The sequence below is a fragment of the Podarcis erhardii genome (genome assembly GCF_964252035.2).
Source record: "Podarcis erhardii genome assembly, chromosome: 1".
Lineage (NCBI taxonomy): Eukaryota > Metazoa > Chordata > Lepidosauria > Squamata > Lacertidae > Podarcis > Podarcis erhardii.
This window is the reverse complement of record NC_138497.1, coordinates 85,792,205-85,806,813: the sequence shown is the minus strand read 5'-3', so window position 1 is coordinate 85,806,813 and position 14,609 is coordinate 85,792,205. Positions and strand designations below refer to the sequence as shown.

Sequence of the window (14,609 nt, the reverse complement as noted above, 5' to 3'; positions counted from 1 at the left end):
TATTATTCAATGTATGCTGTTCAGTTAATGATGTAAGGATTGTACTCCTTGAGGTCATACAGTCAACTTTGTTCTAATATACTCACAGTATCTCCAAGCCGTAGCAAGAGCTGCTGTAAAATCAACAAGTCCCGACAAAGCAAAAAGCGAGTCATGGACATCTTGTACACACACCGACACACCATGTTTACTGTTGTGCTACTACCATAGAGCTGTGAGAGATGCATGCGCACATTTAGGGGTTGAACTGTAGAAAGAAAGGTGAGAAAAGGCAAAAATATATGCATCTGCCGACATAAGCAGCTTTCACTTAATCAAAATGTTAGGGGGAGGGAGAGTAGAGCTACTGTTCTCTCACCAATATTGAGTCCTCTTTCCATTTCCACATCTGTCTCATAGTCCATTTCCCGGATAAGCACCCCAATAGCATCAATTGGGTTTTTGATCTCTTGCAATTTACTGTGAATATCCTCTATTAGATTCTCTCTTCAAGGAAACCAGCAAAATGTGTTAGGCTTCATAAAAATATACTGAAAATTTATTCAGTTATGAGGGAGTAAACATGATACAGAAGACACACTATCCACCCTATTAAGAATTATATGTGGCACCCTACAACTAATTTTCCCACACACCGTCTCATGGGCTATGACACCCTCGGGTTGAGGAACATGAAATTGTAAGATACAAGTAATCTGGAACAAACTATTGCAATCAGCTGACTGTAATTTGTACACTACCTTGAGACAGATTGTAATAGGCAGTATATAAAAACTCTTCATAGAAAAATGAAGTAACAAAAACACTGTACAACTTTTGAATTTATATGGCTGCTTTTTAGCACAGGGACACCAGGGATTTTGCTTGTAGTGTGACCTTGGTTCAAACTGTCTTGGGCCTCAGCTGGAGATATAGTGTGTTTGAGGACATTTTTAACCAAAAAAGAAATTGAAGGCAGAATCTCTCAGCTCTGACAGAAAAATAACTTAGGGGGTTGGTGTGTAAGACTGCTTTCTTGAAGAAGGCAGGGCCTATAATCTGGAAGGACATTTCTTCACAGGGAGGTTATCAACTGTGCTGCCTCTGTCCTCTGAGGGGAAGGAATAGGGAGCCCAATTTTCTGAGAACTACGGCTACTAGAACTTTGTGGCTAGAAAATAAAACTCTCTCTCTCTCTCATCCAATCAGCTAAATGCTATAGAGGGAGTGAGAAAATCATTATTTATAAATGGCCTACTTTGCTCATAGCGCATGCTTACGTGTCATTAGCAATCAAGTCATGAAGGATCTGTCCTGCAGCTCTCTCTGGCGGCTGGGAACGGCAGCAAGCCATTTCCATTGTTAGTGCCATTTCCACAGAAATTGATTCACCAATTAACCGAAGGCACTGAATGAGACTCACAAGATCATGAGAAAATTCAGATTCTACAATAAAAAGGTGGCATTTATAACTTATTTCAGAGTATGTATGTGTATATATATATATAAATACATATATATATATGTAAATATAATATAATATAATATAATATAATATAATATAATATAATATAATATAATATAATATAATATAATATAATATCTCACAATAAAAAAGCCAACTATGCTGGAAAAGCAGGGAGAAACCCAGTTAAGAATATACTTTATAATTGCTTGCACATTCTATCCAGGGGCAAAACACACACACAAAAAATCACTTCATTAGTGCTTACTAAAGTCAACAGGACACCTAAGAAGCACCAAGAATGAACTTCCCTAGTTATGCTGCTCTCTAGTTATGTTACTCTCCCACAGTGCATGATTTTGAAACATCAATAGATTTAAAACTCTCAGTCCAGCCTTTCAATTTATCCATTTGCCCGCTGACATGAGGCAAGTGCTTCTAGGAAAGTGATCATGAACTGATTCCTTAAAAGTTCTTGGAGAGAGACGCACGAAGGTTATTGTTGCCTGCTAGGATATAACTAACTGAAAATAACCAACATGGGCAGGAATCCAAAGAGGTGAGAAATTAGATCTATGAGCCCAGAGACCCTTTATGCTTACACTTCTTGAGCAAAAGCTCCACATGCTAACATGGTAAATTGCTTTTAAAACAGAGGAGGGTTACCAAAGCAGTTTATTTTCCATGTAAGTAAAGTTTTGTTTTGAGAACTTGGAAGTTCCACTGCAGTAGTGCAAGCCTGATGTGAGTGGCTTTCTGGACCCTGGCTATTTATCAGAAAAATAAAACACTTAAAAAAAAATATGTAAAGATTATGTTCTAAATTCTACTCTGCCGGCAACATCTTATAGTGGGTTTGTGCACTCACTCTCTCTTACCATCTAAGCCAGTGCTCTCAACTTCATTCATCAGTTGTTCATCAAGTGAAAGGTAAAGGTGATCCATTAGGGAGCAGGGCACAAGAAAAGACAGGTATCCCTGTGTGGGCAGAAGATACACTCATCATTTAGTTTTCAAACACCACAAAAAGTTGATTTACTTACAATGGAAAGCTCAAAGGAACATTCTGAAGGGGGAAAATGCCCATAGTCAGAGTAGTCCACATTCTCAGCATCATAAATATTTAAAGATACAATGGCAAAATAGTGTACTGTAATTTAGGAAAAGCTCAAACTAGCTATCTTTTAGCAGCTTCTGTGATTTTCAGATCCTTATTGAAACTACGGACCATCTGAATTTCTAAGCAACATTTGCTCAGGAAAAAGTCCCATGTAAAACAAGTAAAACATAAATTTATATCTGCCACATTTATTGCATAAAATTATAATTACACACTACTGAGAGCTCTTGAAACTTAAGACCATAATAATTAGGGTCATTGCCTGCCAGTTGGACAGGCCCATTTTGCTCTATGAAAGAAATATCTGAAATTTGCCTCTTTCTAACCTGATTCTCACCTTTTTAAGCAGGCACACCATGCTAGTGCATTGATTCAAGAGAATTGCAAGTGGGCGTGAGAGTTCTTCTTGGTACTGAACACAGTAAGTATAGAATTTTGACCAAAATTCTATTTGCAGCTGTCTAAATACTTCTTGTGAGAATTCATACTCAGTCACATTTCCTTGGAACTGGAAAACAAGAACAAAAACACAGACCGAAGGTTAGCTATCCAAATGAACAGTTCTGCTAAATCAAGGATGTTGGCTGCTAAAGGTAATTTCCTCCCTTTCCTCTCCCCATGTGCCCCCATAATTTGTTCTAGGGAGACACACATGGAAAACCTAACCCTAGCAGAAGTACTTCATTGGATTGGATACCACCCTAAAAACTAGCATTACAACAGTAGAGCATTTTTTGACCTATCTTAAAACAAACACATAAATATAAGCACAATTATTACAAAGAACCAATGAAATAAGAATCCAAGAATGAAGGTAATCTTGTTGAAGCAACAAGAGGGGCAAAGACTAAACAGAACTCTTACCTCATTTTCCAGAGCTATAGTAATTTCTTTTTTCAGCTCATCCCAGGACAGGTCTGTGAGGTGCTCAGCTCTTTGAGAAAATATCTAAGGGAAAATTAAAAGATGTTTCTCACCATTAAACCTAAAAGCACATAGTGCCAGGGTTTACCAGATCTCACACTTGAATTCTAACAGCATGCCAAGCAGTGTCAAAAAGCATGTTCTAAGTAGATGGCTGCTGACAGTAGACCACTGTAGCTGTGAACTGGCAGAGCAGAGCAGAGGAGTGCTCTGCCCTTCTGCCTCAAATGCCAATCTTGCCATTTTGTGCAATTGACTTGTTAGTTTAAGTTGTAATGGTTTTCCAGAAACTCCCCAACAAATGATGATGTTCTTCCTCACCTGTAAAGCTTTAAGCAAAGCCGCATTTGTGAACTGTCCAGGCATGAAGATGGCCTCTGTAAATGTTTCCTGTAAGAGTCAGCATGATTAATTATTTCCCAAGCAGATCATGTGATTCATTTTATTCCCTTCCACTAACAGCTACGTCCAAATATTGTCCCATGTCTATGTTCTGGCAACTGCTCAACTTCAGTTTAAATGACAATTTCCAATGTGACTATATATTAACTGTGTGAAATTGTTAATACATTAGAGGTCCACACATGCTGCCTAAACCTTGAAAAAAAAAATCAACCTTGAAACTAAGAGTAAAATGAAGTGTAGAAATTGATGCACTGTTCATTTCTGAAACACAAAGTTTTGAACAAAAAAAAAAATGAACTTAACAAAACAAGGCATGCCTCTGGTGGCCAAAGGAATCTTGCTTTCAGACACTTTGGGACACAAGAAGACCAAGAGTATTATCAAACACACACACACACACACACACACACACAGAGAGAGAGAGAGAGAAAGAGAGAACAAAATTTACACATCAATTAGTCAAAGCCAAAAGTCTTGCACTTCAGACCAAACAAAATGCATGTTTGACACTACTAATCTAACAATTTTTTAAAAAAATAATTCCTTCTTTCAAAGATCCATCATTTCACTGGTCTTCCTTCTTAGCAACTGAGCACACAGATTTGTTTTTTCCATATATATGCAATGTTCATACTTTTAGGGATTCATACAAGTGCTACTCATCTGTGTTTTGCCATTCAAATTCATAATTAATTAATTTGAAGAACTCACCCTTGGGTCCTGGTCATCTCTAATATCCACTTCTTCAGGTGGCAGGGGCTGCACAGAGACTTGGTTCCACTGACCTGCAACATTGCTAAAACAAGTATGGACCATTTTAGCCAACTTTACATTTATAGTTCAAAAAAGATTACTTCCAAGTAGAATAAATAAATATATATAACTATGAACAATTAAACATAACCAACATCTTCCATATTTTTGACCCATGACACCACAAACCTACAATTATAAACTAAAAACAGATGAATGAAAGTTTGTTGATGCAGGTTTCCCCTACATGGACATGTGTGTATGCACACACAGAGACTATCATCGTCCCCTCCCCTCAATGCCAAGTGGGATATCTAAGGAACTATATTTCAGCAGCTCTGCAGCTTTCCAAAACCAGTCATTTTCCTCCCACCTACAAAATGGAGGGAAGTCTTCCTGTTTCTGAGATGCTGGCCTTGCCAGTCCAGTGTATGACCCTTCAAAACCACAACATCCCCAGACAATGTAGCTTCTGTCCATTTCTCCAAGATGGCTGACACATATAATTGCTGGCTGTTTCAACAAATAGTCTAAGAACTCCTATGACATGCCAAGTCTACCAGGAGACAGAGAAATCTCCTTTCCAGTTTTCACCTTGTGTCGCCACCTCTTAGCTTAAACAGGTATGAAGCATGAAACTAACTGCTTGAGCAAGCCTGCTTGCTGCTCACAGCCCATCCTAAGTATTATAAACATGGCTCCCCTGATCTTTTGTCAACCTCCTTAGCCATCCAGAAACGCCTTACGCAGAACTATATGGTAACTCCATGCTTCCTCAATAGGTATCAAATCCTTGTTAGAAGTGCCAGCATAGGTTATAGTTAATTTCTTTGAAGTATCTTTCTGCTATCTCTTAATGTTGAGAGAATCTCCTTTTTAATTTGGATTCAGGGCTTAAAGTAACTTTTTCCTCACCCAATTTACTGCTCATGGTTACACCAGGGGTGGACAAAACTTACTGCTCAAAATTGATGTATTTCACAGTGGTTCTATTTTCATCATCATGCCAGAGTGCCCAGATCTCAGCAGTAGTTAAGGAAAAGTCAACAAGGGTCTCCTAAGTTAAAAACATACACAACAAGTGGATTAGAACAATGAATATGATTTTCAAACCTAAATATACTCAAGAGAATGAAACTAAATAACAACAGTACAAGGGAGAGAACTTATATTTTGTTGAATCTATAAAAACTAATATTTTTTTAAAATTTATTACTAGCAGACAAATACTGGGGTTACACACAGAAGATCCCATGGATCAGAAGTAACTGATATACAGGAGGCAGGTACACACATCCCTTTCTCTCCAACATCGCATCATGTTGCTTGATCTCATATAGAATGGAAGATGGAATGGAAGACAGTACTCTACTGACCCCTATCAGTGCAGAGTGGATGTTTCTTGACAGATACATTCATTTTAATGTAAATCTTATTCATTCCCACCTGAGAGGTAAACAGTGATGATATGTGATCAAGACTATAGCGCTGACTCTCTGTGCTGACCAACTGGAAGACACAGAACTGCAAAAAAAATGATTCCATCATTAGTGAAAATAAAACTGTAAACTATTTTAGACAATCCTTATATTACGGTTCTCTAATTATAATACCCAGTAACCATTCAGGATGTAGTAATGGCACTAGACTGTGAAAATCAAGTTGAACAGATGCTATTTAAGTTGGTTGTTTTAGCACTTGTAGAGAAGAGGACATCCTTAGCAATTAATTCACTTTTCAGACTTTCTCTTTCTGAGGAGGAGCAATAGGTTTCCTATGGAGATACCACAGGTGCATTTGAAATGGAATGCCTCCATGCCCAAGGCATAGGAGACATAATACTCCTTTACGTAAAGTGTAATTTTGTCCTCTGAAGACACCTACATAGTGCTTTCCATTTCCTTTTTTCTCTAGCCTTCTTCACCTTACTTTCTTGTTTGCAAAGCGTGGAGATCTAAAAAAAGTGATACAGAAAATTGGGCTTGGGACTCAAGACAGGAAATGCACCAATCCTGTATGCTGCATCTCCAGAAAATAGTCTCCACGTTTCCCCCCCAAAAAACTACACCAATGAATTTATCTGCCACAGAAGGAAATGAGAAATTGTTCTTCCCTGGAATAATACATTTGATAAGTCCTTCTGAAAGCACTTCATCAAAATACTTCTTATCAAGTATCAAGGAGCTATTATTTTCCCGTTTTTAAAGCAAAATACATTTGAAATTGTCAGCAAGATCTTTTAATCCAGGATCAAAAGCTATGCCATTTTGTAAACTTCCAGGACTGGACAAAACATGTTTAAAATTATTGAAGAAAACTTTTCTTATCCACATAAACTCTGAAACTGATGGGTCATCCTAGTAGTTCCCTGACTCTCAACTTAACAGCAAATTAAAATTCTACGAATATAAGACAATTCAAGTACCTGTCCTTGTTTGGGTGCATGCAAGTATACACCAATGTAAAGCCCCAGGGTCTCAGAATAAGACAGCTGTAATCTGTGTCCAGTCCCAGCAGCAAGTCTTAGGTCCTTACTTACAGGCACAAATTCCAACATATCAGCCACCATCAGGCACATTTGATCCTGCCAAGATAAGAAGCCAGATAAGTAACACAATCTGCAAATGGGACAAATGCTTTAAACACACCTGCCGAAACAGCAGCTTGATATACTAGACAGATACCATGTGTTCCTTTACAGTAAAGGATACAGATCTGAAGGTTGTGCATGTTCACAGCAGACCACAGAAAAGGTAATTAATATAGCTTGCATATTCAAAGGGACATGTTGCCAAAAACCAACATTTGGAAAGTATCATTAGTCATATGAATAATCAACCATCAGCAATGACAACAGTATTCTATCAGAAATTAGCATTTCACACTCACTTTGTAAGACCACATTCGAAGTTTATGATCCTGGTAGAGTGCAAAGAGGAGGGCATCATGCTCACGACAGTGGACAGACAAGCTAACAGGAAGCTCTGAAGGACCTTGGTCTCCTCTGGAAAAGATTTAAACGAAATTTTATATATAATAAACAAACAAAAAAGGACAATTTACAAGAATTTAAAAGTTAGAAGTGCCAAATCTTCACCTGATGTCATGGTGACATCATATGATTGAGAGGTGGATACCACCACCCACCTTGTCAAACATGTGCCATGAGGTATAGGGGAGATAAGAATCTGGCCCACCAGTCAGATTAGGTTCCCCATTCCTGGTTTATAGTGAAGCACTACCTTTTCATATAAAACCATACCCCTTTCAAGATAAAAGTTACCACATTTGCTCTTCTAAATATTCCAAGCAACCATCAATCACAATGCAGCCATTTAGCCTCCAAAGTTTGAGGGCATGAATTTGTCAGATTTCCGTTCCACACTTCCTCAGTGTATCAGAATTATCTCTTCACAACTCTTCTCTATGATAGGTTAGGCAAAGAGATAATGATGACCACCTGCTGAGTCACCTGGCTGAGTAGAGAATTTCTTACTTCCAAACCTAACACTAGCCACCCAGGCTCTCTGAACAATAGCCATCATGTCTGGAAATATAAAGGATGCAACCTTCTTACTAAAAAGTAGCGAACCGTGAAAAACAGTCAAACGTACACACTTTCTAAACACTGGACTATGGGCAGATTTGGAACACCTCTGCTACATGCAATTGTAGCTGAAGTACTGAATCCAACAGCATCCCTGGCCTTCATATGGAAAAGAAAAAGCTGACTGTCTTCTGCAGGTTCTTATTCCCTCAAAACATGTTCATTCCTTTTGCTTTGTCCAGATCTGAGACGACAGGAACAATTTCAAGGTTAACTTAAGATGCTTGTTTAGAAAAGAGAGCCACCTAAGAAAAAGCACATTACACTTCCAAGAATTAATTACACTTCTAGACCTGGCTGAAAATCTAAGTACCATAGATTTTAGTTAGCTCATTTGGTTGCTGAAAAGAAATATCCTCCAATGAATAACAGGCAGAGTGCTCATTCAAGCCTGTTCCAACTATGCCACTGGCTACTGTAGAGACTTCAAGAGCTCTGTTTGCCATCAAAATACTAGCCTGATAGCTGTTGGCATCCAGCCTGTAAGCAAGCGCTGCATGACTGAACTCTGTTTCAACTCCACGACTAGAGTTGAAACCATTCCTAAAAACAAAACAAAAATGATTTATTAATAATGCATGCATATATGGTGCACAACAGTAACTAAATCAGATGAATAATCTTTCAGAGTCCCATGTGGAAACATTCAAGACAAAATGACTACTGATTTGAGACATTAATTGACGGTGTCCAAAATTGCAAAAGCAGGTTCTGCTGCTGTCTTTGTTCCCTTAGTTTAATCAATTAGTACAGCACACACTTCTCAATTAGAACAGTTTTGCGGATATGGGGAGTCAATTGCCTTATGCACATTAGAAAATATTTTAAACCTCCTTTAAATTCTTATTCGATGTGCAATTTCTGAGATTTATAACTGAAATGCAAAGCAACTTTAAATAAATTATCTATATCAGCTTCTGTACTTACCATGAGTATTGTGAGGTGGCAGATTAAGGACAAAAATCCCACCAGATGCAGATGGCAAAGCAAAAAGTGCTCCTCCATCACTGGTAAGCCAAGCTGCTGAAGCAGTGGAATGAGTTGACAGACCAGGGATTGCAGGAATCACGCAATAGTTAAAAGGATCTCTTAAATGAACTTTTCCAACATCTGTGAAAACTGACTGTACATGACTTTCTGTGATCAGCTCCTATTAAGAAAATCCCCAATAAGCTGAGTTATCAATAAGAAATATAAATTTGAAGTATGAACATGGAAAAGTCAAATAGGAAATGCCTTTTCTATTCAAATTCGTCTTGTAACATATGATCTAGAAGTGTCTGAAAAATGGTATCAAAGGAAACATTAGACAAAAGCAGTTTCTTCAGAGCAATCAAAGGAACATAGGAAGCTGCCTTATACCATGTCAGACTGTTCAGCTAATCCAGTATTGGGTATTTTGGTGGCTCTCTAAGATCTCAGGAACAGGACTTTTACATGATCTGCTCCTGTAATTCTTTTAATGGGAGACACCAGGGATTTAAGCCAAGACCTGGTGCATGCCAACAAGTGCTCTGTCAATGACCTATCACCCTTCTCAGTGCATTTTATCTTAGACAAGATTACTTTGCACTATCTATATGTTTTGCTCCATACCAAAATTTTACCCAGCAAATTGTTCAACATAAATTTGCAACAATAAAAACATTTGAAAATTAGATTTTCTTTAATTTTCTATATAAAAAATGCAACCAAACATGTGGCCAAAAAAAATACATTACAAAAAAATTACAGAATATTTCACAGCCCATTCCCAGAAAGGGTCAGTTCAGAATCTATAAAACCATATGTACAAATCAGCAACCTGCAGTTAGTGATTGCCCTTCAAACCAGAATCAACCCTTACACCATGAATGAGTTGGGTTCAAGGGTTAGCCATAGTTTTCCAGTTCAGACATCACAATCATCTATGATTAACACTAAATAAGAAAGAATCTAAACACAAGGTGAGAGACAAGCCTGGGGCTTGTTTCTGACACTCCAAATCATAGTTTGGTGTATTACCTGAACTGAATATGTTATACAGTATATGCAATCACAATCCAAAATGATAGCGTTGTCTGTGTATTGTAAATTTGCTTGTGTGTTAATTCACACTCTTAGAATTTTTGAAAAGATGTTACTTACACTCCTATACATCCGAGTGGGGTGTGGTAAAATCAACCTATGTACTGTCTGATTGGTTGAAATCAAGATAACAACATTATTCTGGGTCTCAAATATATGTACTCCTCCAGGTAAGAGGCTACAATTCTGAAATTTGAGCTGAACAGCATTGTTCAAAAGGTTTATATCAAGGGATTCCTCTACCAGTTCCAAGGTTGCACCTGACGTAGCCCTGCAAAAGAAAACAAGTAAATACATATATAGGAATTATAGGTTTACAGAGTACAATTCAACCCAGTATTTGCATGGTGGAAAGACAATGGCACCAAGAAGCAAATCTCAAGAGTCAGATATATGTGCTACCTGTATTTCTATATGCCTTAGATTTTGAAAGCATACAAAGAGCATGCAGTGCACACAAGTGTGCAGTGGTACACAAGGAGGAAAAGCTATAGGTTGCCCTTCCTCTTCTGGAAGTCCAAGAAGGTATACAGCACAATCGAACTAAAACATCTCAATCAAGCTATTTTAATACTGCAGCAGACAAACACAAAATACAACTATGAGATTCAACATCACTTTAATCTTCTCCCCCTTCACAAAGCCAGAACGGGGAATATTAGAATAACTATACAAGACTGGGAATGAACCTAGTGCCAAAAGGCACAAACAGCTGAAGGAGTTGCCAGGAGGCAGAGATAGACACATTGGGAACATAATTGTGTGAGGCTACTGAGCTCCATGGTTAGATGCATAGCTTCCTGTTGACCTAGCCCTGTATTTCACCAAGACAGCAGTAAAACACAATAGTTCTATAGTGTGGTTCAAGGAATTTTGTGGGCCTTTGCTCCTCAATACTGCTTCATTTGCTAATTCGTCCTTCTCACTTCCTACATAATCATGCAGCTGTTTCTTCAAACTGCATCCCCAACTGTAATTCACACAACCTTCCATGCCCTACTGAGGTACCCATTCACAGAACTCTCCAATTTCAAATTCAATGGCCATTTTGCTGTCACATACAGTTATTATCGATGATTACTGTCAATTACTGCTCAAGTCACCTGTCATTCATTTTAATGCCTTAACATTTTTGGCTGTGGACCTTTCCTCTGCATGCTTTCCTTAGGATACACCCCAACTTTAGAATTCTCCTCCCACAGAGCTACAATTGGTGCTGTCCTACCATTCTGTTCATAACTGCACTAGGTTAAAAAAGGCATTTTAAACTGTTAGCTTGCTTTAGTTCTGCTCTGGAAGAGCCAACGGCTCAAAACACTTCACTAGTGAATAACAGATCAAAACCAAAAGAAAAAGATCATCTGGTTTATTTGGGTATATCACCCTAGTCACATGCTAAACGGGATCAGGCGTCAGAAGAAGATGCCTGAAGGGGAAGCGGAGGGCAGCTCCTCTTCACTCTTCCCAACCTGTCCCATTGGAGTGAGAGGGCAGGATCCGATCCGTGGCACTGACTGGCGGGTGGGCTGCAGAAGCAAGGCCACGTCCTCGGACCACTCACCAGTGGATGAAGCGGTTCCTGGTCACAGACCCCAGCTGTGCGTTTTCTTGGTACCAGAATCCTCCGGCGCTGTCGGCGTAGCGAACGGGCGTGAGGGACGAGCCGCCGCCTGCAAGGGACAAGGCAAAGGAGGCACGTCAGCCAGGCAGCAGCAGCAGCAGCGTGACTGTTACCATGCGTGCAACAGCAATGACACCCGGCCAGCAACCCACGTCCGCCGCCCGCTCCCTGGCCGGGCGCCTCTACCTGGGAGGCTGAACACGAGCTCGCGAACGCGGCGCCGCGCTCCCCGCTCAGCGCCCACCAGCTCCAAATATCCCCGCTCCGGGAGCCCGACAGCCGCCGCCATCTTCCCTTCCCGCGCGCGGAGCCGCAGTGGATCACGGGATAGTGGGAAGGGGGCGCGGCCGAACCGAGCCTGCTTTCGCGGTGAATCATGGGAAGCAGAGGTGGCCTGAGGGGACTCTGTCCTGCGAAGGGCTGGATGGAGCGACTGCTGGGCAAGGAGCGCAGCCAGACGCCCGTCCAGTTAGACTCGGCCCGCGCTTCAGTTAGACCAGGCGCAATAGGGAAGGGGCATTTTATGGAGCAAGTTTGCCCAACCTGGCGCCCCTCCAGATATTTTGGACTGCATTTCCTGTCGAAACATCTGCTGGCTGGGCCTGATGGGAGTTGTAGTCCAAGACCTCTGGGAAGAACCAGGTTGGCAAAGAGTGGCAGCCAGGCAGACTTGGATGAAAAATGAATTCAGTGGTGTAAGTTAGCGAAGGGGGAAATGCAAGCAGATGGCTTCACGGAGACGCGGGTCCCGTTGCTTCCCTATGTTAATTTGCAAGATGTGGCGAGACACCTGATTATGGCCTTTTTTGTATTCCACCTTAATGTAACCAATGCAAGTCTGCTTAGAAGCATTGTTCTTAGAAGTATCACAGTTTCTCACTGTAATAAGCTTTTCAGTGTTGTTTTATTGTTATACTGTAATTTTTTTAAAAAAACTACACAGGAAAAGGAGCAACTCAGGTAGTTTAGGACATTTGCAAAAAAGAGGCCCTTGAGTTACCTATGACGGCAGAGAAGAGGAACATTCATTTCCTCTCTAAAGTTTGCTATAGTTTATTTAGGTCACAAAATGGTAGGGCACAATCCAGCCAAAGTTAAGCAGTTATTTTTTTTATAAAAAAATATTCAAATATGTTTTAGAATTCAAAGAGAGAGTTTTGATGGAGGAAGGGTATTTTTGCAGGGTGGGTAAGAAGCAGTAGAGCTGAACCCACAGTGGTGCTGCCCGCCATGGCCGTCTGTGCCAGGCATGGGGCAACAAAGCTGAGGGCCTGAACAGTTGCCCCTATCCACCCCCACAACCATCTCCCCATGTTTGCTGTGACTGAGCATTAAGGACAAAGCCTGTTGCTAAATATGTTCAGCAGGATATATTGGCTTTCTAATACATCTTAGGTGTGACCTCTGTATCCTTGGTAATCCTATGTTTTTAGGAACATTTCTGAGAAATCTACATGACAGCGGTATAAAAATCAGGAAGTGCTGTAAATCAGCCAGTTGGTGATAGAAAGGCAGAAATTTAGATTCCCATTCATTCTACTGTTCTATTAGTGTTCTAGAGCACTTCTTCCAATATTGTTTTCTGCCAGTGTTTCTGTCAACCTGCTGTTTGCTCTGTTCACAGGAACAGCAGCCAGCCTGGGATATGTTCACCTGCAACATAGCTCCCATTGGCATGGTTATTGCCAAAAGTTATCCTCCCTAACAGCATGTAATGGGCATGACAGATGACATTAAGAAGGTGTGGAAGAATGATTTTAGAGAGTTTGAAGATAGCAAATCAGATAGTGTGTGAACTAACTCCCCCTCCCAGTTTATACATTATCTTTGTGAGAATCCAGCAAGCCACCTTTTAGGATTCCTCTAAAACTGCCCTACATGGCAAATAAGTGTTTCCATCATGCAGTTGGGGATGTGCTGAGAGAGGATCACTATTCTACATGTGGTGGAGCTGTCCTTTTGCAAACAAGTTTTCAGAGGAAGCGTTCTTAGAGCTGGTTAAGATTACTAGCAAAAAACTTCAGTTAGACCAGTGTTGGCACTCTAGTCAATCAAAAGTGAGCTTAATGAGGAAATTAAGCATAACAAATTACTAGCAGTGTTATTGGCAGTGGCTCAAGTAGAATTAACAGGCTGTTGGAAAGGGAATACACCTCCTACAAAACACGGTTTGTATGTTAAAATATGGGATCATGTAGCACTGCTTGAGTGCTTCGCACAGGATAGAGGGGTTATTCAAGGTAAAGCAAAAAAGGGAACATTTTGATACTATTGTATATGGTTTCCATTTATTAGCTGTATTGATAAATGGACATCCTCCTTGCCCTCTGGTGACTAATCCAACTTTGTGACAAGGTTATCTCCATTTTTCAACATGATACATGTGGAAATATATTGTGCTGATAAAACCCCCTGTAATTAGCAAACAAGTTTTTTGTTTTTGGTTGCCTTGTTTGTTATTAAATAACTATAAAATTCAATTAAAAGCAGTTTCCCCACCTTACCCAATGCTTATCTTCTGCTATTCTGGGAGTTGTTTCTCAGAACAAGGTTTTGGTTCTGGGTGGTCCCTAAACTGCGTGACACACATTCCATACAGCACTACCATGAACCAGTGCAATCCCTCAGTCCTGACAAGAATAATCTCTCGCTGGAACTGGGAACAGAA

At 40.0% G+C, this 14,609-nt stretch overlaps 1 protein-coding gene across 1 annotated transcript in view; it reads right to left on the bottom strand.

Annotated features, from left to right (window-relative positions):
- The window catches only part of NUP160 (nucleoporin 160), a 30,482-nt gene extending 18,228 nt beyond the window's left edge, over positions 1-12,254 (bottom strand). Inside the window, exons 1-17 of the mRNA XM_081879297.1 lie at positions 12,128-12,254; positions 11,882-11,990; positions 10,381-10,591; positions 9,181-9,403; positions 8,712-8,796; positions 7,536-7,650; positions 7,072-7,230; positions 6,093-6,170; positions 5,606-5,703; positions 4,605-4,689; positions 3,810-3,878; positions 3,429-3,512; positions 2,902-3,072; positions 2,323-2,422; positions 1,260-1,425; positions 359-486; positions 87-247 (exon numbers count right to left, since the gene is read on the bottom strand). Of these exons, the coding sequence (XP_081735423.1) occupies positions 87-247; positions 359-486; positions 1,260-1,425; positions 2,323-2,422; positions 2,902-3,072; positions 3,429-3,512; positions 3,810-3,878; positions 4,605-4,689; positions 5,606-5,703; positions 6,093-6,170; positions 7,072-7,230; positions 7,536-7,650; positions 8,712-8,796; positions 9,181-9,403; positions 10,381-10,591; positions 11,882-11,990; positions 12,128-12,230 (2,145 nt within the window). The 5' untranslated portion in view covers positions 12,231-12,254. The remainder of the gene's footprint in view (positions 1-86; positions 248-358; positions 487-1,259; positions 1,426-2,322; positions 2,423-2,901; positions 3,073-3,428; positions 3,513-3,809; positions 3,879-4,604; positions 4,690-5,605; positions 5,704-6,092; positions 6,171-7,071; positions 7,231-7,535; positions 7,651-8,711; positions 8,797-9,180; positions 9,404-10,380; positions 10,592-11,881; positions 11,991-12,127) is intronic.
- Between the last annotated feature and the right edge of the window lie 2,355 nt (positions 12,255-14,609).